Source organism: Marmota flaviventris, chromosome 7 (genome assembly GCF_047511675.1).
Source record: "Marmota flaviventris isolate mMarFla1 chromosome 7, mMarFla1.hap1, whole genome shotgun sequence".
NCBI classification, from domain to species: domain Eukaryota; kingdom Metazoa; phylum Chordata; class Mammalia; order Rodentia; family Sciuridae; genus Marmota; species Marmota flaviventris.
Genome location: NC_092504.1, coordinates 111,957,521 through 111,984,260, shown reverse-complemented (window position 1 = coordinate 111,984,260; position 26,740 = coordinate 111,957,521). Strand labels below are relative to the sequence as shown.

At 35.7% G+C, this 26,740-nt stretch overlaps 1 protein-coding gene across 3 annotated transcripts in view; it reads left to right on the top strand.

Moving 5' to 3' along the window:
• The first annotated feature begins 482 nt into the window (after positions 1–482).
• Rxfp1 (relaxin family peptide receptor 1) overlaps positions 483–26,740 on the top strand; it is a 62,315-nt gene continuing 36,057 nt past the window's right edge. For 2 of the 3 annotated variants that reach the window (XM_034636595.2, XM_071614854.1), the window contains exons 1-6: positions 483–540; positions 5,530–5,635; positions 18,806–18,877; positions 21,752–21,823; positions 26,321–26,392; positions 26,480–26,551. In XM_034636595.2, coding sequence (XP_034492486.1) covers positions 498–540; positions 5,530–5,635; positions 18,806–18,877; positions 21,752–21,823; positions 26,321–26,392; positions 26,480–26,551 — 437 coding nt within the window. In that variant the 5' untranslated portion in view covers positions 483–497. Of the gene's footprint in view, positions 541–2,187; positions 2,195–5,458; positions 5,636–18,805; positions 18,878–21,751; positions 21,824–26,320; positions 26,393–26,479; positions 26,552–26,740 lie in introns of all 3 variants that reach the window. The other variant, XM_027926665.2, reaches the window with a different exon arrangement.

Sequence of the window (26,740 nt, the reverse complement as noted above, 5' to 3'; positions counted from 1 at the left end):
GTCCATGACTAGTTGGCCCCATTGCTTTGGGCAATTGCTTTCTTTGATTTTCAAATATGATCATCATGGCCACCCACCCATGTTTATTTATCTCCAATGTGGGTTTTAATGATTAAAGAAGATTTAGAGAAACAATTAAAATGCTAAGAGCAGTGTGCCATATTCTGGTATGCCTAAAATTCTGCTTGTTCAAGTATGGCCCAAGTATTACTTGTGGCAGAATCACTAAAGAGCTTGTTAGAAACAGACACCAGGAGCCCATCCCAGCACCCCATAGGGGATCCAGAAATCCACATTGGTAGGTTTCTAGATGATGCTTATCTCATTAAGTTTGAGACTCGCCAGCTTATTTTAAAGGACCTATTTTCCCCCAGCACACCAGAATATATCTGTTTTGTTCTATTCTTAATTTTCTGCTCTTTCCTCCCTACCTGCCCCCAGGAGACAACAATGGATGGTCTCTGCAATTCGACAAATATTTTGGCAACCACAATGAAATGACCTCCTCATATTCCTTTGAGACAAAAACATCTGAATGCTGTAAGTAATCATAGTAATTGAGCCTCCTTTTCCGTAAATTCTTTATAAGACACGAAACTTTTAAAAGTTGGATTCTATGTATAATTTTATGAAAAGGTTATTTGTAATTTTCCAGTTTCAAACTTTATTAGGGATGCATCCTAAATTTGGAAATTCTGTTTTAAAATAAACTCATGGAATCTTAAGGATGAAAGTCATCAATCATGTCAGGTATTGTGAGTAAAATTAATGTCAGTCAGGGTTGCTATTTTATGTAAGTTCCCTTTCACCATCACTATAAACCCTGATGCAAAGGAAACAGAAAATAGAAAAGCAAAGAAGCTGTTTGATTTTAATGGCTGCAATTGAAAAATCTTCTGGTGTCTAAGCTGTATTTCAGAGCTATGAAAACCTATTAATTATAACCTGTGTTTAGTCAATATTTCAAAAACTCACAAAAACACCAGAGAGGATGTAGAAGGCCATAAACTTGAGGATTGATTCTATAACGCTTCATATCATGAAAATAATTCCTTTTAAATAATTTTTTCTATTTTAATAAATTATGCAAATGAAGGTCTGTGCCTTAGGTCTGCAATTTTGACCTCAGCTTTTTAAAATCTTGATTAAGTAGGAGGGTTGAACCAGGTGGCACATTTTCTTAATCCCAGCTACTCGGGAGGCTGAAGCAGGAGGATCTAAAGTTCAAAACCAGCCTCAGCAACTTGGCCAGACTCAAAATGAAATAAAAATAAAAAGGGCTAGGGTGTTGCTTGATAGTAGAGCATCCCCCTGGTTCAATCTCCAGCATTGGGAGCAGACAACAAGCATTAGGAGGGGAATCCCTTATGGTCTACCACAAATTATAAAGCCTAGATTTTCAAATTTTCAATATTTTTTTGTCTTCACTACCCAAATGAGATAAACTACTAACAGTCCCCAATTAAAGGAGATAACCTTCCCCTGGGAATCTCCTGTGTTACTCATCAATCTACCTTAGCATCCCTGAACCTGCCTCCAAGAGGATGGAGACCAAATAATTTCATCATTAAAAAGCTAAAAGCGCAGGGCAGGGTGGTGCACACCTGTAATCCCAGCAGCTTGGGAGGCTGAGACAGGAGGATCTCGAGTTTAAAACCAGCCTCAGCAAAATCGAGGGGCTAAGCAACTCAGTGAGACTCTGTCTCTAAATAAAATACAAAATAGGGCTAAGGATGTATGTAAGCAAAAATAACCAACACGGTTTCAGCACCATTATAAAGGCACAAATAACCGGGACAGAAGCAGACTTCAACTGGATCAAGAAGCTTTCCTTTATTGGCAGCGGAGTCAATCAATCAGATTTTCTCATTTTCTGGGTAGAAAAATAGCCCACGGGTTACAGAAGGAGTCTGAGTTTTATAGTCTACAATGAGGTTGAATTAGTCATTGGAAACTGTGAATGTGCACGTGCAGATGGGACAGTCAGGGAACTAGTTGCGCAGGTTAAAACTTTAACTCAGAAGGCAGTTGTCAGAAGTTTGAAACTCACTGTTAGTGGAAGGAGACAGGAGCTCAGATCCCACCCACTGCTTTTCTTCTTCCTCTGGGATTCATTATTTCCCAGAGTTTACTGTGCCTTCCTTCAGGACTTATTGGCAATAGGGGAAGGTCAAAGTTTAGGGCCAGCCTTTCAGTATCCTCCTCCTCCCTGCAGAACCCACTGTAGTTTGGAAGGGGTGAATGTTTGCTTTTTCCCATTGTTATTGGGAAAGGATTTACTGGAAGAGGTGTAATGTTTGGCTAATTTCCCTCCATCCTCCTAAGACACACTGTCTTTCTGTTTTTTTCCTGGGGGCTATCTTGTAGGAATATTATTTTCCATAACCCTTCAATGTGGCTCAGTTGTCCAGTGCACCTGGGTTCAATCCCCAGTACCCACCACCTCCCCTACAAAAAAGCTATAAGCTTTTTTGTGTGTGTGTTTTGTTCTGGAGATTGAACCCAGGGATGATTTTACCACTAAGCAACACCACAAGCCCTTTGAGAGAAGATCTTGCTAAATTATTTAGAACCTCACAAAATTGCTGCAGTAGGCTTCAAACTTGCCATCTTGCAGCTTCAGCCTCCCAATTGCTGGGAATGTGCCACTAACCCAGCTAAAGAGATTTTAGCAAAGAAAAGAGTTAACAGGTATAATTTAACAACTAATATTATGCCAAAAAGTAATAATGACAAATTAAGCTGTGTTATCTTAAAATGCATTTTTCCCTTTATTATTTTGTTTTCATTTCTTAAATTTTAATTGAATCTTTTAACATCTCATGTTATTCCCAAGAAAATTTTCAGCAACTTACAATTAAAGTATGGCTAAATCCTCACTGAGAAAGCTCAGCAACCACACACAAAGCTTAGTTCTGAATATTGTAGTCATTAAGTCAAAGAGGAAAAATAACGGGTTATATAATTCGAATAGTCTCATTTGTAAAGGAAAAACAAAGGGGAAAAAACAGACCAAGTCAGCAAGAGAAATAAGTTTTTACCTGATCTTGCACTCTGGAAGAAAATTTGTCACAAGTACAATTACAGAAGAATCCTAAACTCCTGTACACAATAAATATAATATAAACACATAATTTTTCATTAGAGCCCTCTTAAGACAATTTGGGGAATTGCAATTAATAATTAAATATCTTTTTCAGATTCAAACATGGTAAATAAAATGAAATGAAAAGTGACAAATAATATCTGGGGGTGAAACTTACATTAAGGTTCCTAATTGTGCCACTTTTCTTTAAATCAGATTATTATAGGGACTTACTGGAAATTAAACTGAAGATGGCTTATAATCATTTTGGCTAGATGAAAGAATGTGAGGAATCCACATTTTAAAAATCACTCCTCAAGATCAATATCATGGAAAATAATAATATCTATGATTAACCAATACACTGTCTAAAGTTTAAATTTGAAAGATTTGGAAAACATTTTTTACCAACCATAATTTTTACCACTCAGAGGCTATTATCATCATTTGCTGGTACATTACTTGTCTTTTTTTTTTTTAACTTTGTTGAAATAAAATTTCAAATAATTTCCTGTACCAATCAGTTTTATCATATTTTCAATTAGCATTTTAGTATAATTAGCTATTCATGTTATTATAAGCTCTTGGGAAATAATATATGTAATGTTATTTTTAAGTGACATAATTTACTTATTCTTTTGTCATTGAATATTTATATGTTTTTTTTTTCATTTTTCCCTATTACAGATAACCCTGTACTTAAGATATGTATTATCTTAATTCAGTCTATATGTATATGGAAAAAACACTACAATGAATGCTGGTTTCATTGCCTTCTTTTTTGATCTTCTATTCACTCCTTCTCAGGACTTGCATCTTCCTCCCCAGCCTTCACCATCCACCCTCACAACATAAACATGCACTCACATGGTAGATAGGATTTAACTTAGACAGCCATCCCTGGCCAAAATGGGTACTCCAACTGTAAAGCTGTTTAATAAGAATTTTCAGCAGATACATAATCAGTGAAACTAGGTTTTGATCCTAAACGCCTGTAACCCTGGAAAGAGTCTCTGCAGTTACTCGGGAGGAGATGAAAAACACCTGTCATCACACGTACCTGAGCAAACAGGCACTTTCCAAGTTCAAAGCCTGTAGCCAGCTGTGCTCGCTAATCCTTCACAGGAGCCTCTGCTTCATATTTGAGACACTTGCCTACTCTCTGGAAGCTTTACTGCAAAGATCAGAAACTGGAAATTTGCAAGCAGAAAATTTCTCATAGAAAGTTTTGTTTTTCCTAGGATGTTTTAAATTAACTATTATTTTTAAATGGGTAATTATATATAAAACATTGTATTTCTGGCTTCTTTGCAAATGTTGGTAGATTTGGCTGTACTCATTCCTATTGTAAGTTGGCAACAGGAGAAATCAACCCATTTGGACATCCAGACACTACTTTACCTGATCATGATAGATATTTGAGTCCATAGCAACTGCTAAAAAGCTTAAGGCTCTAGAAGTAAATGTATTTGGGAAGTATTCCTCATTGCTCTCAGTCATTGTCCATTCCCCATCAGGCAGGAATCAGACTAATTTATTACACTAAACAATAATCCTTTCATACTATATAAAAACATCGTTATGAGGCTCTAATAGACTTCAGATACATTGAATCACATTCTTAAGCCTCAAGCCCCACAGATGGCCAAAAGGGCGTATCTCATTCTTTCTTATTCCAACACCAAAAAGAGTAAAAATAGGATGACTGTGCAGAAAAAAAAAATGTCCACTCACATAAATGAAGATTTAGAGATCCATCATCTCTACACAGGCCAAAGAAGCATTCTCTTTTAAAAATCTATTGAAAAGGGAGGGGCTGGGGTTGTGGCTCAGCCATAGAGTGCTCGCCAGCAAGGCGCTGGGTTCAGTCCTCAGCACCATATAAAATAAATAAATAAAAATAAAGGTATTGTGTCCAACTACAACTAAAAAATATATTTTAAAAATTTCATTGTTTAAAACAAAAATCTATTGAAGAACTCCTGAATTTTCCAGGAAAAAAAAATCTAACCACACTAATCATTTAGTGTTTAATTCTCCTCTTCCTTGTTGGTTAAAAGTGACTTAGTCCTATAAAAGTTTTGATGATGCTATAAATAAGTACTTCCTTCTTAAATAGAACCTTCCACGATCATCAAACCCCAACACAATATATCACATTTTCCTTGGGCGACATAGGAACATGATTTCATTCATTTTGCAATAAATGGAAAAGAACATTATTCTATTTTTTAAAAAATGGATGGGTTGGTAAGTGTGTATGTTTCCAAATGCTAATGTTCTAGCATCCTTTTAAAGATAAATTAAAAGTCAACTTTGGAACCTTAATTTAAAGCATTGCTCAGGTAAGGCATGACATACTCTTGTACTAAGTATTCTTTTCATTGCCCTCCTCTTCCTGGTCCCCCACTTTCATCACCCCTTACCACTTCCTCTTTGTTCAGTGCTTGGTTCTGTGCCTGGGCATTGTTTTTGCGGAGGTCTACAGCTTGACTGTGATGAAGCCAATTTACGAGCTGTTCCATCAGTTTCTTCAAATGTGACTATAATGTAAGTAGAAAGGAATGGCTCATCCTTACAGCCAGAACAGTACCTATAAAACTGTATCATAATTAAGACGTGTCATTATTAAAATTATTCAAAGATGATGTCATTGTCTCTTAGATCAGTTATGATTGCTCATATTTATTTTGCTTTTATTAAATGCTAGATCCCACCTTAAATTATCCCATCTTGGGCTGGGGTTGTGGTTCAGTGATAGAGCACTTGCCTAGCACATGTGAGGCACTGGGTTCAATTCTTGGCAACACATAAATAAATTAGCAAAGGTGTTGTGTCCATCTACAACTAAAAACATTTTTTAAATTATCCCAACTTATTTAATTCCATGAAATATTTAAACTCACCATATTTTATCTAAATGAAAGATGTCATCAACTGCATGTGCTACTAAAGGGGAAAAAAGGCACTTATTTATTATACCATTATATAGGGCTTTCCTTTACTTTGTTTGTTTGATTGTTTGTTTGTTTGTTTGTTTGTTTTGAGATAGGATCTCAATAAGTTGCTTAGATCCTTACTAATTGCTGAGGCTGGCCTGGAACTTGCAATCCTCCTGCCTCAGCCTCCCAAGCTGCTGGAATTACAGGCATGTGCCACCACATCTGGCTTTTACATAGAATTTTTACTTGAAACTTATTCAAATAGCTCTTTTAGAATTTCTTAAACATAAGTTTTAATATACTCTCAGATACAAATAAAAACAAGCAAAATAAGTTTGATACATATTCCCAGAATTTTATATCTAAATTAACACTTCCAAATCACATTTTGAATCAGAGATATTGACGTTGATTTTTCCTAACTATTCAAACTTACGTGTGTATAAAAGATCACTCTCATAATAAATGGTTTGTTGATTTCTAGTACTTGTGGCTCTAAGTTTCTAGTGGTACTAATTTGAATTCAACCAGACCTCAGCAACAGAAACACATGCATTTGGCTGAGATTTTTAAAAAGAAATCAATGGAAGATGGATATTTTAAATCAATATTTTTACTGAATTTTTTCATACAGATGTTTTGATGCCTTCTGTCTCTGACTTTTGGGTGAAAGGGGACAAAATGTGAGTTTACAAAGTTGGCAAGTCTTGCCTTTCTCAAACCAAACTGTTTATTCAACTCAAATGATTGACATATAAGGAATGGAAGAGCCACAGTGCAGAGGTCTTATAAATGGTGTTATCAATCATAAAAACTGGGGATTTGGCCAGAAAGTGGAGAGATAGCAACCTGAGAACATGAACTGAAAACACCCAGAGGTTAAACCACAAAAACTTGTTTTCCAAAGAAACCAACATTCTCACTGAACTAAGGAAAGAGAAAAGCTCTCCCACATTCTGTTCCCTCCTTGCCTCTGCACCACTCTTTTTCGTAGTAATTAGTCCTACTTTACAAAAAAAAAAAAAAGACTTCCCCAAAGAAACTGAGGTCCCTTGGAGAGTTTCTGTGATTTAAATCTTAACTGGAAATGCAGGGTATAAGAATTTACAATTTCATCCTATTTTCAGAGAAAAAAAAATCATTATCACCCTCACTGCTTAATATCAAATTATTAGAAAATCCAAATCAAAGAATATCCCAATGCTGCCAATATTGGTTTTTATTTTCCTCCAAGAAATATTTGAATCCATTCTTCAACAATTCAACTAATGTTTGTAAAAGAAACAGAAGAAGAAAACTGAGAAATGGAGTGGGGTGAGGCAACTTCCTAGAAAGAGCATGCCCAACCAAAGGGTGCATAATTCAGTTGAATTCATTCTGATTCAATTTTTTTAAAACTGTTCTGGCCCAATACATAACACACATACATAAAGAGATGTGTGTCAGTCTTTGACCTGCCAGTTTTCAACCCCAGTATTAAATACATTAGAACCAGATCTTTGTGAATGCTTATCTACCAGAAGGCAAGGAAGAAAGCAGGATCAACACTTATTTCAAGTTTCCCATGCCAAATAATTGAGAATGGGAAGGCATAGTTGCCATAAATGGGGATAATTAGGACTCTAATGTCATATTTATTTTTTAATTTGAGATGAACATTGGAAATTCTGGGAAGATACAGGAATAATGCTCAGGAGTATATATCTACAGCATTCTTATGCTGTGGGTATAGCTTGGCGGTACAGCACTTGCCTACATGCACAGTGCTCTGAGTGCAATCCACAGCACTGGGAGTGGGGGGAAATATAGTACTTTGTACTTTGGGTTGAACCACTTGAATCCAGTTGTCCATTTATACTTTTCTCTGCAGAACACTGGCTCAGCTTCATACCTTGCCCAGTCTGCTAGTTCAATTCCATAAGGAAAAAGAACTCTAGGCTTTACAGCAAATACATTAAAAAACTAAATATTAAATTTCATTACTGAGTTAGTTCCAGATTTTAAGTTGGAACTCTTGGAGGAAAATGTCAAAAGGAACTAAATCATATGTAAGTAAAGTATCAAAGAAGCCTATAATCCAAGGAGCATTTACTAAAGTTGGGACTTATTGAAAGTGTTTCACATAAATGCTAAAGAATGAAACAGACAGATAGAAATGAATATTTATACATTGTTCTAGCTTTCTAAACATTAACTTTGTTTGAGAATTGACTTTAAGATCCTAGAATTTGGGCTGAGGCTGTAGCTCAGTGGCAGTGTTCTTGCCTAGCATGTGTAAGGGACAGGGATGGATCCTTAGCACCACATAAAAATAAACAAAGGCATTCTGTCCACCTATAATTACAAAAAAATTAAAAAGATCCTAAAATTTAATCACTAAACTACATCTACAATCCTAAGAGCTGTCTTTATAAAAACCAAAGCTAGCTTTGATAATGACAAATGTAGTCAGTTTCTCTGTCATACACAATATATATACATATATGCATGTGTATATATATATATATATATATATATGAATACGTGTGCATGAATATGTACATAAACATACTCATATATATGACTTTGTGAAAAGTCAAATTTATAATATCAATTTTTTAGTATAATGATCTATTATATTTTAAAAGTTCTTTATTTTATTGTATTTTATTTTATCTTATTTTTGGTGCTGGGGATTGAACCTAGGGACTCACACATGCCAACCAAGCACTTTACCACTGAACCACAACCCCAACACTTAAAAGTATTTTGGTTCTTTGTTCTCATCAAAGAAAATAGAATCTACTTGTTTCCATTTCAATAGGATATTATGAAAATATAAATAATACTATGTGTTAGAATATTTGGTATTTAGAAAGGCATAACCTATAAATTGTAGGTATTCTTGATTAATATGGTAACACACTTTCTAAGAAATATTACTTAGGAGTTCTCAAATGAATTTCCCTTTCCTCTTCAGAAGCCCTCCCTAGCTCCCTGTGTAGGTACAATTAGCCTCTTCTTCTTGAGTCCTCTCATAAAAGTTCATTTGCATCTCTTTTTATTTTTTTAATTGCTTTAATTAGTTACACATGACAGTAGAATGCATTTATGCACTTTGATATATCATACATAGATGGGATAGAATTTCTCATTTTTCTGAGTGTACATATTGCAGAATCATATTGGTCATGTAGTAACATAAATACATACAGTAATAATGTCTGTTTCATTCTACTATCTTTCCTATTCCCACATCCCCTTCCCTCCCCTCCCATCACTTCCCTCTACCTAATCTAAGGTAATGCTATTCTTCCCTAATGCCCCCTGCCTTATTGTGAATTAGTATCCACATATTAGAGAAAATATTTGGCCTTTGGTTTTGTGGGATTGGCTTATTTCACTAGCATGATATTCTCCAACTCCAACTATTTACTGGCAAATGCCATAATTTTACTCTTCCTTAAAGCTGAGTAGTATTCCACTAAGTATATGTACCACATTTTCTTCATCCATTCATCTGTTGAGGGACACCTATTGTGAATTGAGCCTGCTATAAACATTGATGTGGCTGCGTCACTATAGTATGCTGATTTTAAGTCCTTTGGGTATAAACCAAGGAGTAGGATAGCTGGGTCAAATGGTAGTTTCATTTCTAGTTTTCTGAGGAGTCTCCATACTGCTTTCCATAGTGGTTGCACCAATTTGCAGTCCCACCAGCAATGTATGAGTGTACCTTTTTCACCACATCCTCATCATTCTAACAGGAGTGAGATGAAATCTTAGAGTAGTTTAGATTTGCATTTCTCTAATTGCTAGATTTGAACACTTTTTCATATATCTATTGATCAATTGTATTTTTTCTTCTATGAAGTGTCTGTTCAGTTCCTTAGCCCATTTATTGATTGGGTTATTTGGTTTTTTGGTGTTAAGTTTTTTGAGTTCTTTATATGTCCTAGAGATTAATGCTTTATCAGAAGTGCATGTGATAAAGATTTTCTCCCAATCTGTAGGCTCTCTCCTCACATTATTAATTGTTGCCTTTGCTGAGAAGAAGTTTTTTAACTTGAATCCATCCCATTTATTGATTCTTGATTTTTACTTCATGTGCTTTAGGAGTCTTAAGGAAGTCAGATCCTAGGCCAACATGGTGAAGATTTGGGCCTATTTTTATTTCTATTAGGCACAGGGTCTTGCAGCTCTTTTATTATGTTAAACATGCTTCCTTAGTCTTGGGATTCTCTTTTTTTTTCTTTTCTTTAATTCTAATTTGTTATATGACAGAAAAATGCATTGAAAATCATATTACACATATAGAGCACAATTTTTCATATCTCTGGTTGTATACAAAGTATATTCACACCATTCCTGTCTTCATACATGTACTAGGGTAATGATGTCCATCTCATTCCACCATCTTTTTTACCACCATGCTCCCTCCCTTTCCCTCCCACCTCTTTGCCCTATTTAGAGTTCGTCTATTCCTCCCATGCTCCCCCTCTCAACCACACTATGAATCAGTCTCCTATATTAGAAAAAAAAATCCAGCATTTGGTTTGTTAGGATTATCTAACTTCACTTAGCACCATATTCTCCAACTCCATTCATTTACCTACAAATGCCATGATTCTGTTATCTTTTATTGCAGAGGAATATTCCATTGTGTATATATACCACATTTTCTTTATCCATTCATCTACTGAAGGGCATCTAGGTTGATTCCACAATTTAGCTATTGTGAATTGTGGTACTATAAACATTGATGTGGCTGTGTCCTTGTAGTATGCTGTTTTTTAAGTCCTTTGGGTATAGACCAAGGAGTGGGATAGCTGGGTCAAATGGTAGTTCCATTTCCAGCTTTCCAAGGAATCTCCATACTGCTTTCCAAATTGGGTGCACCAATTTGCAGTCCCACCAGCAATATATGAGTATTCCATTTTCCCCTCATCCTCACCAACACTTATTGTTGTTTGTGTTCTTAATAGTTGCCATTCTAACTGGAATGAGATAAAATCTTAGAGCATCTCTAATCTCTAGAGATGTTGAACATTTTTTCATATATTTGTTGATTGATTGTATATCATCTTCTCAGAAGTGTCTGTTCAGTTCCTTGTCCCACTTATTGATTAGGCTATTTGTTTTTTTAGTGTTTAGCTTTTTGAGTTCATTATATACCCTACAGTTCAGTGCTCTATCTGATGTGTGAGTGGTAAAAATTTGCTCCCAAGATGTAGGCTCTCTCTTCACCTCACTGATTATTTCCTTTGCTGAGAAGAAGTTTTTTAGTTTGAATCCATCCTATTTATTGATTTTTGATTTTAATTCTTGTGCTATAAGAGTCTTGTTAAGGAAGTTGGGGCCTAATCTGACATGATGGAGATTTGGGCCTACTTTTTCTTCTATTAAGTGCAGAGTCTCTGGTTTAATTCCTAGGTCCTTGATCCACTTTGAGTTGAGTTTTATGCATGGAGAGAGATAGGGGGTTAATTTCATTTTGTTGCATATTGATTTCCAGTTTTCCCAGCACCATTTGTTGAAGAGGCTATCTTTTCTCTAATGTATACTTTTGGTGCGTTTGTCTACATAAGATAACTGTAATTATGTGGGTTAGTCTCTGTGTCCTCTATTCTGGTAGACCATTGGTCTACTAGTCTATTTGGGGGCCAATACCATGCTATTTTTGTTACTATTGCTTCATAGTATAGTTTAAGTTCTGGTATAGTGATGCCACTTGTTTCACTCTTCTTGCTAAGGATTGCTTTAGCTATTCTGGGTTTCTTATTTTTCCAGATTAATTTCATGACTGCTTTTTCTATTTCTGTGAGGAATTTCATTGGGATTTTGATTGGAATTGCATTAAATCTGTGTAGTGCTTTTGGTAGAATGATCATTTTGACAATATTAATTCTGCCTGTCCAAAACAAGGGAGATCTTACCATCTTATAAGGTCTTCTTGAATTTCTTTTTTTTTTTTTTTTTTTTTTTTAGCATTCTGTAGTTTTCATTATAGAGGTCTTTCACCTCTTTGAATTAGGTTGATTCCTAAGTATTTTATGCTTTTGGAGACTATTGTAAATGAGGGAGTTTCTCTCATTTCCCTTTCAGAGGATTTGTCACTGATGTACAGAAATGCCTGTGATTTATGGGTATTGATTTTATATCCTGCTACTTTGTTGAATTCACTTACTAGTTCTAGAAGTTTTCTGGTGGAATTTTTTGGATCTTCTAGGTATAGAATCATATCATCAGCAAATAGTGCTAATTTGAGTTCTTCTTTTCCTATCTGTATCCCTTTAATTTATTTCATCTAATTGCTCTGGCCAGTGTTTTAAGAACTATATCTGTCTTGTTCCAGTTTTTAGAGGGAATGCTTTCAATTTTTCTCCACTTAGAATGATGTTGGCCTGGGGCTTAGCATAGATAGCTTTTATGATATTGAGATATGTTCCTGTTATCCCTAGTTTTTCTAGTGTTTTGAACATGAAGGTGCTGTATTTTGTTGAATTTTTTTCTGCATCTATTGAGGTAATCGTATGATTCTTATCTTTAAGTCTATTGATGTGATGAATTACATTTATTGATTTCTGTATGTTAAACCAACCTGGCATCCCTGGGATAAATCCCACTTGATCATGGTGCACTATCTTTTTGATATGTTTTTGGATTTGATTTGCCAGAATTTTATTGAGAATTTTTTCATCTATGTTCATTAGAGATATTGGTCTGAAGTTTTCTTTCTTTGATGTGTCTTTGCCTGGTTTTGAAATCAGGGTGATATTGGCCTCATAGAATGAGTTTGGAAGTGCTGCTTCTTTTTCTATTTCCTGAAATTAATTAGAGAGTATTGGTATTAGTTCTTCTTTATAGGTCTGTAGAACTCAGCTGTGTAACCATCCGGTCCTGGGCTTTTCTTGGTTGGTAGACTTCTGATGTCATCTTCTATTTCATTGCTTGAAATTGACCTGTTTATCTTGTGTATATCATCCTGATTCAATTTGAGCAAATCATATGACTCTAGAAATTTGTCGATGCCTTCAATATTTTTATTTTATTGGAGTACAAGTTTTCAAAATAATTTCTAATTATCTTCTGTATTTCTGTAGTGTCTGTTGTGATATTTCATTTTTCATCACAAATGTTAGTAATTTGAGTTTTCTCTCTCCTTCTCTTTGTTAGCATGGCTAAGGGTTTATAAATTTTATTTATTTTTTCAAAGAACTTACTCTTTGCTTTGTCAATTTGTTCAATTGTTTCTTTGTTTCAATTTCATTGATTTCAGCTCTGATTTTAATTATTTTCTGTCTTCTGCTGCTTTGGGTGTTGATTTGTTCTTATTTTTCTAGGGCTTTGAGATATAATGTTAAATCATTTATTTGTTGACTTTTTCTTCTTTTAAGGAATGAACTCAATGCAATGAACTTTCCTCTTAGAGCTTCCTTCAGAGTGTCCCAGAAATTTTGATATGTTGTATCCATGTTCTCATTCACCTCTAAAAACTTTTTAATCACCTCCTTGATGTCTTCTGCAACCCATTGTTCATTCAATAGCATATTATTTAATCTCCAGGTGTTGGAGTGGATTTTATTTCTTATTTTATTGTTGATTTCTTCTTTCATTCCATTGTGATCTGAGAGAATGCAGGGTAATATCTCTATTTTTCTGTATTTGTTAAGAGTTGCTTTGTGACATAATATATGGTCTATTTTAGAGAAAGATCTATGTGCTGCTGAAAAGAAAGTGTATTCACTCATTGATGGATGAAATATTCTATATATGTCAGTTAAGTCTAAGTTATTGATTGTATTATTGAGTTCTATAGTTTCTTTGTTCAGTTTTTGTTTGGAAGATCTATCAGTGGTGAAAGAGGTGTGTTAAAGTCACTCAAAATCATTGTGTTGTGTTGTGGTCAATTTGACTCTTGAATTTGAAAGGAGTTTGTTTGATGAACATAGATGCTCCATTGTTTGGGGCATATATATTTATATTTGTTATATCTTGTGGATGTGTGGTTCCCTTGAGCAGTATAAAATGTCCTTTATCCCTTTTAATTCACTGTAACTTACAGTCTACTTTATTTGATATGAGAATGGAAACCCTTGCTTGCTTCCACAGTCCATGTGAGTGGTATGATTTTTCCCAACCTTTCACCTTCAGTCTGTGGATGTCTTTTCCTATGAGATGAGTCTCTTGGAGGCAGCATATTGTTGGACCTTTTTTTTTTTTTAATCTAATCAGCTAGCCTATGTCTTTTGATTGATGAGTTTAGGCCATTAACATTCAGGGTTATTATTGAGACATGATTTGTATTCCCAGCCATTTTTGTTTATTTTTGTTATTTAACTTGACTTTGTTTCTCCTTTGATTAGTTTTTCCTTTAGTGTAATACCTCCCTCTGCTGATTTTCATTGTTGTTTTCATTTCCTTTCCTCTTCATAGAATATTTTGCCAAGGATGTTCTGTAATGCAGGTTTTCTAGCTGTAAATTCTTTTAACTTTTGTTTATCATGGAAGGTTTTTATTTCATCATCCAATCTAAAGCTTAATTTTGCTGGATACAAGATTCTTGGTTGGCATCCATTTTCTTTCAAAACTTGATATGTGTTGTTCCAGGATCTTCTTTTCAGGATCTGGTTGAAAAATCTGTACATAACCTAATTGGCTCCCCCTATATGTAATCTGATTCATTTCTCTCACGGCTTTTAATATTCTCTCCTTATTCTGTATGTTAGAAACTTTTATTATAATATGCCTTGATGTAGATTTGTTGTGATTTTGTATATTTGGCACACTGTAAGCCTCTTGTATTTGATTTTCCAATTCATTCTTCATGTTTGGAAATTTTTCTGATATGATTTCATTGAATAGATTGTTCATTCCTTTGATTTGGAATTCTAGGCCTTCCTCTACCCCCAATAACTCTTAAATTTGGTACTTTCATGTTATCCCATAATTCTTAAATGTTCTGCTCATGGTTTCTTACTACTTTCACTGTGTGGTCCACATTCTTTTCAAGATTATACATTTTGTCTTCATTGTCTGAGGTCCTGTCTTCCAAGTGCTCTAATCTGCTGGTGATGCTTTTAATTGAACTTTTAATTTGGTTTATTGTTTCTTTCATTTCAAGGATTTCTTTTTGGTTTTTCCTTAGAACATATATCTCCTTATTGAAGTAATCTTTTCCTGTATTTGCCTGTGTAACTCTTTGTCAAATGATTTTTTGCTGCCTGTATTTGCTCTCTTATATAATCCTTTAATTCACAGAACATTTTAATTATGTACATCACCAATTATTTCTCTGTCATTCCTTCTGCTGTGCTGGCCATGGATTCTAATACTGTGGTATCTTGATTTGTTTGAGCCACTTTCGTCCCTTGTCTTTTCATGTTACTCATGTGTCTTCCCTTCTAGCACTGTGGATCTGAGGCATTACCGTTTTTACCCTATAGGCTTATAGTTCCTCTGTCGGGTTCCAATACCTCTCCTTTGAGGGGTAGGACAATGTTAGCAAGTCCCGATATAAACAATATACCACCTAAAAACAAATAGTTGCTAATAAGCATTTAGGGTTTTGTCATAATATTCAGAAATGGTAAATTCAATTATTATCTATAATATAATCAGTAGGTTTGTAAAAGCGTTTACAGTTTCTGATGGTGGACAAAGATCCAGGTGTGAGGTGTAGGAAGATATGCTGAGGAGGTAGGAGGTGAGGATATAGAGTTATTATATCATAGGAAGTGTGAAAGAGAAATCTAAAGAAGAAGATTAGTAGCAGGTGAGTAGAGAGGAAATTTGGGGTAGACAAGTAAGTGGGAATACAGTAGAGTACATAAAACAAACATATATATTAAGAAAAATAAAAATTTTTAAATAGTAAAAATTGGAGGAAAAAAATAAAAGAATATACAACACAACTGTAATATACTATTCAGTCATCTCAGTCCTCAATACCCTATTTCATGCAAAGTACTTGGTTTCACATATGTTGGGGATGTGAGGGTGGAAGAAGAAAGAAAAAAAAAATCTCAAAGGAAGAAACAAGGATTGTTTTGGTTGGAGATCAGTATCTTTCCTGCTTCCTTTCTCATCCAATAAATGGGGTCATCTCTTATTAGCTGGTATTTCCACCCTCAGGATGGTGAAGGTAACCAGGGAGAGTGGGTTATTCCTGGGTGGAGGGCACCTGGAAGTGGGGTGTGGCACTCGCTGGTCCCCCAAAAGGAGACTGCACCTCAAGGATCTCTTTTTGGAACTGCTCCTATGAAGTGAGCGTCTGGTCTTATCTCCTTATTTCAACCGGAGACTCCCAGTTCCTAGTCCCTGTTAGTCTCTAAACTGTATCACACTCACCCCCTCCATTACGGCTTCCTAATTAGGAACCTTTCTCTCTCCTGAGCTCCTGATTGTGGTGCTTTGGCACATGCTGTGCACCTGCCCCTGTGAGAGCTGGTTTTTTGTTGGGCAGACACTGCACGGCAGTTGCTGGGGAAAGAAGGGAGTTAGAAACCGGGTACCTGGCCAGTCGAGTTCCAAACTGGGAGTTGCCCCCAGTAAAGATGGTAATGAAGGTGATCCAAGATGGAGGCATTTGCTTTCAGTGATGGGGTGTCAGGTCAGTCAGAGGAGCCGGGCAATGGTGTTGGATTATGAGTTCAGAGACTGGGTCTGTGGCATGCAGCATGTGGCTGTGGCTGTCTTCAGAGCCAGTGTGAAGTTCCCTGGTACAGGTGGGCTACTGCAGGTAGGAGACTATCTCCATTGCTGCAGAGTCCCAAGATGAAGGCGACAGGGGGAACTCCATGTTGGTTGATGGGGGTCCACACAGGAGTGGTGGCTGGAGATCCTGCGCGTGGGTAGCTGCCAGGTGTCCTGCATGGGAGCTGCATCTGGGATTTCTGCTTTGATGGGTGGCAGAAAGTCTTACGCAGGTGCTGATGGCAATGATCCCACTTGGACACCCGGTAGTCCTGCTTGGGAGAGTAGTTAGGAGACCTACTCTGACCCTGAGGCCTGGAGCCTTGCACGGGCACCGCAGCCATGATTCCTGTGTGGAAGCAGGAATATCACTCACAGAGAAGCAGTATTCTCACTTCTTGAGTCCCAGGTCACAGAGTGACACAGAAAGCTGCCTCCCTCAGGCCCGCCATCTTGCAGTCTTGGGATTCTCAATGTCTCTCTCTGAAAAATGGAAATGCCATAATTTCTACACCATGATTTTTCTTATATGTCCTCCAAAATTTCTAACAGTTTAATGATCTCTAAATAAATGTTTTTGAAATGCATTTATAAGTAAATAAATATAATAAAAATACAATACGCTGATTACTTTTTAAGTCCTGACTGAAAAAAAAAAGGCTCTTTTTGTAGATAAAGTATGTCCTTTGTCTTCCAAAAAGAGTATAAGTTTCCTAAGGACACAGCGCAAGTGGTGAGGATTGAACCCAGTGCCTCAAAAACACATGCTTTTTGAGAAAAGAATGGATGAAAGAATGAATGCATTTTTAAGAACACACTAAACTTTCACCTAGATCCTTAAATCAAACCCAAATATTTAACAATTTACCTTTACATAATACAAACATTTAAACAGGACATGAAGTATAATCTGGAATCTAAACCAAGTTAGAATCATTATTAGAAAGGATTCTCAGCTAGGGTGACAGCCAGCAGCTGAGGGTTGACTTCAGATAGTTAAGCAATCATTGATGCTCCATCACATGACCACTCTTCTGATCCAAATCTCTCCTTTCCCAGTTAGGGAAACTGACTTGGAAAAGTTATCAGTGGTTCATGCAAGAGACCCCAGCTTCTTTTGTCTTGGCTTTTTTGTTTTTGTTTTGTTGTTATTGTTGTTGTTGTTGTTTTTAACTTGGCTTGTTTTGTTTTTTGTACAGTACATTGCTTTTGTTTTTTTAAAAAAAATTAAAATTTAGAATTTTTCCAGTAGAGCCACAATTATGGGGCACTGGTCTACGACAAACAACTTCTTAAATTGTCATACAAGGGGAAATCTTTCCAAACAACTTATTGGGAGTGGAAATGACCACTTCTTGAGTAAACATAGTTCAACTATAGATACTAATTAGCAGTTCCCTTAATAATTAATTTTAAGGTGGTGAATGTAGGTAATGATATATTTAAAATCACAAAACTGAGCTTTTGAGTGTATTTTAAACAGAAAATACTGTTCTCTTTTTTTTTTTTCAGATGTTGATGGACTTTTATTTTGTTCATTTATTTGTATGTGGTGCTCAGAATTTAACCCAGTGCCTCACACATGCTAGACAAGCGCTCTACCACTGAGCCACGAAAACATTGTTTTCATTGTCATTAAAATCAAATGCCTTCTGATATTTATTAAATAAAAATAAACAATATAGCACTGAGGTTGTAGCTCAGTGTTAGAGCGCTTGCCTGGCACAAGTGAGGCACTGGGTTCAATCCTCAGCACCACATAAAAATAAGTAAATAAAGATATTTTGGCCACTTACAACTAAAAAATATTTTAAAATAAAGAATATAAATTAAAATCAATTTTCTCAAAATTTTATTATTTTTAAACTTTTGTCAGAATTATAATGTAATCTAAATTTAAGAAAATCTGAATATATTTAACAATACAAAATTGACAAACCTAATTCAAATGATATGAGAGTGACATAGTGAAGTAAAATGTTTCCTGAAATCTAGTACTAAAGTAAATACAGTTTATAGTTATTTATGTTGTAATTTAAAAGTAAGAAAGTGAGGGAAATCAAATTAAAAAAAAAAAAACTATGTACATTTACATTTATTTCAGGTCACTCCAGTGGAACATCTTAAGAAAGCTTCCTCCTGATGGCTTCAGGAAGTACCACTATCTTCAAAAGCTGTAAGAAAAAATTAAATTCATGATATCAATATTAATATTTTTGGGTGGTAGAACCCAACATTTATACCATCACTTAAATCTAATTTCCCTTCAGGGAATTATTTAGCTGTTACCTGGAGATTTTTCTGAATAGTTCTAGAAGGCATTCCAGAAAAAACCTGAGATACCTATTCCCAAAGAGATGGGAGCATGTGTGCTGTGAATTCTCTATCACACTTCCCCAAAGTGGAAATATGTACACAGGTTCTTTTACTCTGTATGAGCCTAGCGTGGATCCCCTCAATGTCCAGCTTAGAGAACAATGCAATGATCTTTTGCCAAATTTGCCATCAAGACTAAAGAGTGAAGAATTTTCTTCCATATGTTCACAAATCTGGTCTCCACATGACACAGCAAGTCATGGTTTGAAACCTCTGGGCATGTTCTGGGGGACTTGATTCCATTTCACATTGGCCTTGTACGTCATTTTATGTTGGCCTCAGGTGGTATCTGACGTGATTTTTCCCCTTCATTTTAGAATTATGTATGTACTCTCAACATCCACAGTGACCCAGGTGATGTTTAACTGTGATTCAGGTTAACTTTGTGATTAAATCTTATTGTCATATACTTGAATTATTGTGTTAACTCTGTCACTAAATCACAGGCGCTAGAAAACATCTCAGAGTTCCTCAGATCATTTTTATAGATGAATTGGTTTTAGTTTTCTTTTTATACTAGAGAAACCTGGTGTAGTAATACATATCTGCACTTTTTAAAATTTTTTTTAGTTGTTGGCAAACCTTTATTTTATTTATTTATTTATATGATGCTGAGAATTGAACCCACAGCCTCACACATCCTAGGCAAGCTCTCTACCACTGAGCCACAACCCTAGCCCCATATCTGCACTTTTTTAAAGAGAACAGGTAAAAATAGAATAAAATCAAAATTTAAAAAAAAATCTACACATTCAGTTAAATGTTCTAAAACCTTATATAATCTGCAGAAAAAAAATTATTTTATACTTGAAAATTAAAATTTGAATGCAAATGACTTTTTAGAACTTCTTGCTGAACATTAATCAATATACAGAGAAGAGCTTTTCAAACTTAACCCTCTACTAGAGGCCCTGGCTTTGATCCGCAACACCAACAAAAATAATAACAACAATAAAAAATTAAATAAATTAAATTTTAAAATTAGACCTAATACAAAAACTTCAAGAAGTTACTTTCTTATTTTAGTTTCTAATTTCTGAAGTCTAAAGAATTTTTCTGATCTGTAGCACCACCTTATGTTCATATGTTTAAAAGGAGTTAGACTACAAGTCTATCAAATGCAGGTTTACATAACACAGAAGTTGAGCATTTTTGCACAGCGAATATTGAATTAATTCTTAAACAGCCAATTTGTTTCAAGTAACAAAATGATCAAAATAATTTTATAACAAAAAGAAGAAAAAAGCTTCTACTTGATTATTGAAAGTATAGCTTGACTAAGTCATTACAATAGTTACAATAAACATATAAATATGTTAAAGCTTTTCTTTGAATTAGTGAGAAAGATGAATTACCTGTTACATGATTAGGCCCACAGCATGTCATATGAAATTTTTAGATGCATAGTAAATTTCATAAAACATTTTACAATCAAAGTTACATTTTTTTGCATGTTGGAGAATAGCAAATCTATTCTGTTCATTGATTTCCCCTCTATTGTTCCTAAAATTTATAATGAATTATATATAAATTTAGAACACCCTAAAGAACAAAGGCGACCCACATTCCAAACAAGAATGCAGGCTTGCTACCCTTATTTTGTCATTTCCCACAACCTAGGACAAATACACATAGAAATGCAAAGGTTTATGTGGGCTGATGCAATACAATAGACTGTACTCTGATACCTCTTTCTTTTGACTTCCAGTTAACTGAAGGTCAAACTGCCAGCATTACTTGAGTTGCCTATATAAGCCTGCATTCTTATTTTGACACTCACTCCAGTCTAATTTATATTCTTTCAGACTTGACTTTTTTAGTTATATTTTTTACTTTTGCCATTTACATTCCTTGTAAGTTGCCTCAAATACTTTTGGAACAAGGCTTAGGGTGTCAAACTAATAAAATTAAAGTTGATTGGCTTAGATGATTTGTGATTAACATGGAATATTCTGTGTGGTATTAAAGCTGTCATACACTTATAATTTTGCCAGCACTGTGTTAATTTTAGTTATTATCTACCTCTTTTTTTTACTTAATTTTATTTTTTTTAATTTTTTTATTATTAGTTGTTCAAAACATTACATAGTTCTTGACATATCATATTTCATACATTTGATTCAAGTGGGTTATGAACTCCCATTTTTACCCCGTATACAGGTTGCAGAATCACATCGGTTACACATCCACGTTTTTACATATTGCCATACTAGTGTCTACCTGTTTATAACCAGAATTTCTAAGTAAATACTAGCCAAATTATACGTGAATTTAATAGCAAAACAAAAGGACATGGAGCTGGGGTTGTGGCTCAGAGATACTGTACTTGCCTAGCACATATGAGGCCCTGGGTTTAATCCTCAGCACCACATAAAAATAATAAAATAATAAAGATATTGTGTCCATTTATAACTAAAAAACTTTTTTAAAAAAAAGACATGATATCCACTTTCTCTATGTTATTTTATTATGTTTAACTTTTTTCCAATTTTTAAATTTTGGTTCAATACAGATAACATAAAATTTACAATATTAACCATTTTGAAATATATTTTAAGAGGCCTTAAGAACGTGAATTATTATGCTACCATCAGCCCCATCCATCCTCAGAATGCCTTTCATCTTGCAAAACTGAAACTGTTTCATTGTTCTCCTTATTAATAATCATTTTCAGGTATCTGCAACACAATAAGATTAGGTCTGTATCCATCTCTGCTTTCAAAGGACTGCACAGCCTTACTAAACTGTAAGTACCACTGCTAATTCATTTGCCCATACCACAGTGTTCTATCAGTCTGACCTATTCCAATCCATCCCAGCCCACTGCTCAGGACAATGCCAAAGGACACATGGCATTGTGGCTGAGCATGGGATTCAGAGTCAGACAGATTTTGATCTGAGTTCTCATTTCATCACTTACTAAGAGTGACCTTGAGAAAGTTATTTATTTGTTTGTTTGTTTGTTTAGTAAGCATCAGTTCCCTCTCCTGTAAATTACAAATTATAATAGTACCTTCCTCAGGATCATGGTTGGAAACAAATGAGAAAATTCCTAGGCAGCATTAAGTACTCTGAGCCTAACACATAGTAAGCACTCTATGTAAATTAGCCAGGGAGACATGATGGTTGAATGAACTTAGTCAAATTTAAAAAGCCTAATGGCATATTCATAAAGAATAAAAAATGCAAGGACTTCCCCAGTTACTCAGTTTTGTTTGTTTTATTTTTGCTTTTTGTTGCTAAAGATTGAACAAGGACTTCGTGCCTACTAGCATGCACTCTGCCACTGAATAATATACCCCCAGCCCTTCAGTTATTCTTTTTTAACTAATCCTGCTTTTATAAATACATAAAGCACCATAAGTTTTAAAAAAAAAACAAAGATTTTGCCAGATGTGGTAGTGCACACTTGTAAGCAACTTAGTGAGATCCTGTCTCAAAATTTAAAAAAATGAAGGTTGGAGATGTAACTCAGTGGTAAAGTGCCCCTAGGTTCAGTCCCCAGTACCAAATCATCATCATCATCATCATCATCATCATCATCATCAAAGATTTTTATTGTGGTAAAATATACATAATATAAAATTTACCATTTTAGCCATTTTAAATGTACAATTTAGTTATTAGAGACAACCACCTTGTTGTGCACCCATCACCACCATCTTCTTCCAGAACTTTTTCATCTTCTCCAGTAGAAACTCCACATCTGTTAAACTGTCCATTTCCCCTGCCTTTAACCCCTGGCATCCACCTTTCTACTTTCTGTTTCTCTGAAGTGACTATTAAAGAACTTCATATAATTGGAATCATAAAATATGTGTTTTTTATCTGATTTATTTCACTTAATGTAATGTTTTTGATGTCCATCCCTGCTGTAGCATGTGTCAGGATTTCCTCCTTTTTTAAGACAAAGAATATTCCACTATATGTATAGACCACCTTGTCCTTATCCATTCACCTGTCTATGAACATTTGGGTTGTTCCACATTTCAGCTATTGTGAATAATGCTGCTATGAACATGGGAGTACAAATCTGTTTGGGTCCCTGCTTCCAATTCTTTTAGCTGTAAGCCCAGAAATGTGATTAATGGATCACAAGTTAGTTCTACATTTGATTTTTTTTTAAGGAGTTTCCATACTGTTTTCCACAGCTGCTTGCACCATTTTCCTTTCTCACCAGCAATGCATAAGAGTTCCAAATTCTCCACATCTTCACCAACACTAGTTATTTTCTTGTTTTGTTTGCTTGGACAATAACTATCCTAATAGGTGTGAAGTGGTACACCATCGTGCTTAAGAGCAAAGCTTTTGTAAATAGAATTTCTCAAAAGTTCCATTTTATGTATTCATCCATTTCGTATCAAGCAGCCTCTTAGAAGAAGTAAATACAACCTGAAATCACATAAATAACTCCCTGGAGTCCCATTTCTGTCCCTTTGGTTTTTATTCTACCTCATTCTCTATCTTAACCCAAGAAACTCGTTCCCATCATATTTCTAGTTCATAATGGCAGAGACTGAAATTTGGCCAAGAATATGTAGCAAGGCCTAACAAAGCAGAGGGAAGCCACAGGAGACTCAAAGACTCATGGAGCCACTGTGGCTGAGTCATTCTGCCTTCTCCCTCACCCCTGCCCTTCTTATGAAAGTGCCCAAAGTCAGTATAGGTAGGACACAGTCTCATCAAGATCCTAACTATGTTTTCTCTCCATGAATCTGTGCAAAACTTTCTAAACAGAATCTCTTTGGTTGATATTCAGTGGATAAGGAGGAAGGTAGCACAAAAACTGAAGAACACATGTCAAAGTGTCCTCCATTTCTTTCCATCTTTTTTTCCCTTGGCACTGGAATATTGCTTGAGGGTTAAAGATGCCACCTAACTCTAGTTTTTCATATATAATCATAAAATACCAACTTTCCTTTATCTAAAAGTACTCATTAACCTCTACAGGGTGCAAGTTCTTCAGGATGACACCACGGGGGCCATAGGATTATGAATCAGACACGCTGCCTCAAGGAGCTGCTACCTGAGTAGTTCAGGCAGAGCGCTGAGCTAAATTGGGGAGGTTCAGTCCTCTTGTTCTCTAGAAGCTTATGATCTAAGATGAGGAAACAACACTAACATGTGCACCATAACTAGAGACTGATGAGGAAAACATTATTCCTAAACCTGTATTGTTCAGACCTAAACCGCTATTAGGGTTCACTGTAAAAAGTGACGGTTTGGGACTCAAAGCAAAGAAGGATGACTCTGAAAAATGAACAGGACTGGGCTACACAGATGAGCATGAAGTAAAACAGCAGATCAATTGCCTTTTACCTGAAGGGATGGTTGTTGGTTCATAAAACAGCCCTCAGAAGGGTTCAGGGGAGGTACTAAAGCTATTTTTTTTTGTACTGGGGATTGAACTCAGGGCCACTCAGCCACCGAACCCCATCCCCAGCCCTATTTTGTATTTTATTTACAGACAGGGTCTCACTGACTTGCTTAGTGTCTCACCATTGCTGAGGCTGCCTTTGAACTCGTGATCCTCCTGCCTCAACCTCCCAAACCACTGGGATTACAGGCGTGTGCCACCGCACCTGGCTCCTAAAGCTATTTCTTACCCATGCCTAGGCCAGCTGGGCTCCAGGTCTACAAAGGAGGGAAGGAAGTGGCTTTAACCTGGGGTGTCAGCCAAGAAAAAGTCAAATCTGGCAACAAAGAACAGATTCCTGGCAAGATTTTATAGGATGTCAACTCTAATACGTAAGAGTACAGAAAAGAAATCTATAGGTTTCATATATCCACAGGAGTGAAATTTGAACTAATAACTTGTATATTAACCACAAGCAAAGAGGAAAAAGAAAAAGAAAGAAATTGGAGTGGAAGACACAGAGACATTGTTGTAATAAATAATACCTACAGAGTGCTATGGCACGCATTGCCCCAAGTGTCACAACAGCCCTATGGAGTAATGTTGATACTGTGCCCATTCTAGAGTTGAGGAAGCTGAAGCTTACAGGAATTGATTGCTTGGTCAAGGTCATGTTTAATAAACAGAAGAGTAAGGAATCAAACTGTTTCATAGCAGATAACATAGAGAGACTGAGATAGAAATAAACACGGCTAAAGGAAAAAAATGAACTCAATATACCAGAGAGTTCATCCACTTTGCAGAGGAGAAATCAAGTTGGATGGGTGAGGCCGTCAAGCTCTTTAACAAAACATGCAATGACCTTTCCCCAGAACAGGCCCCTAGCTCTTCCAGGCCCATCTCCTGTCTGTCCTCACAGCTTCCTTCATGGTGAGGCCTTACTAAATTACCTGGTGATGCCTTAACTTGTTACTCTTTGTACTTCTTGTCTTTGCATAAGCTATTTCCTCTGTCTAAAATAACTCCTGCTTTGTGAATGCCAAGCCTTCATTCAAGACCTTTCTCAGCTGTGCTTCCTTTAGTGAGACTTTTCTGTCTCCTCTCTGTGCTCTTTAGTTCTAACCACTAGTGCTTTCTGCTCTGTAATGTCAAAACAACCCTACGGATACATTTTCCTCTGTTTTCTGTATGTTGCATAATAGCCCATCCACATCCTGTCTCCTCTTCAGATTTAAAGCCTCACAAAGAATAAGATGACATACCTAGCACAGTATCATTGTGTTACTCAACTTTGTGTCACCGTAATGAAATACCTGAGGCAATTCACTTTCCTTAAAAAGGAAAGGTTTATTTTGGCTCACAGTTTTAGAGATTGCAATCTATGATAGATTGACCCCATTGCTTTAGGCCTACCTAAAGCCATCATGGTAGGTGCATATGGCTAGGGAAAAAAAAGAAGAGGAAAAAAAAAAAAAGGAAGGAGCCATGGGTCCCCCAGTCCCCTTCAAAGTCACACCCCCAATGACCTAAGAACTTCTCTCTAGGCCCCATCTTCCATCCACAGCACCTTCCAAAAGCACAAAGCCTTTAACATATGGACCATTGGGGAAAACTTATCCAAGCCATAGTAGTCATAGAATAGGTACTCAAAACAAGTTGATGAATAAATGAGGTCAATGAAAAGAAATTGATTAATTATTATGGGGGAAATTTAAAGCTGGAGATGATACAGTCATTAACAGGCACTCTTAAAGATTCAAAGGCAGGGAAATGGCAGGGTAAGAATGTTATATAAGAACATTTAAAATGAATGATAGCTATTTTACTTTCCTAATTATGAAGTGTTGAAAAGGTACAGATTTATTACAGTCATTTCTCCTTTTCTAGGTACCTCAGTCATAACAGAATAACCTTCCTGAAGCCAGGTGTTTTTGAAGACCTTCACAGACTAGAATGGCTGTATGTTTAATTTATGTAGCATTACGTAGTATTAGTTTTTATGTTCTAAAAATAGATAAGTGAATCAATTTTTTTTCTGCCTGGCAGGATAATTGAAGATAATCACCTCAGTCGAATTTCCCCACTAACATTTTATGGACTAAATTCTCTTATTCTCTTGTAAGTACTAAATTAAAGGAAACATTTTAATTTAAGGGAAAGACATAAATAAAAATTAATGCTTTACAGTATGGAGATTTCTTGGAAAATTGGGAATGGAACCACCATTTGACCCAGCCATCCCTCTCCTTTGTCTATACCCAAATGGCTTAAAAAAAACAGCATACTACAGGGACACAGCCACATTGA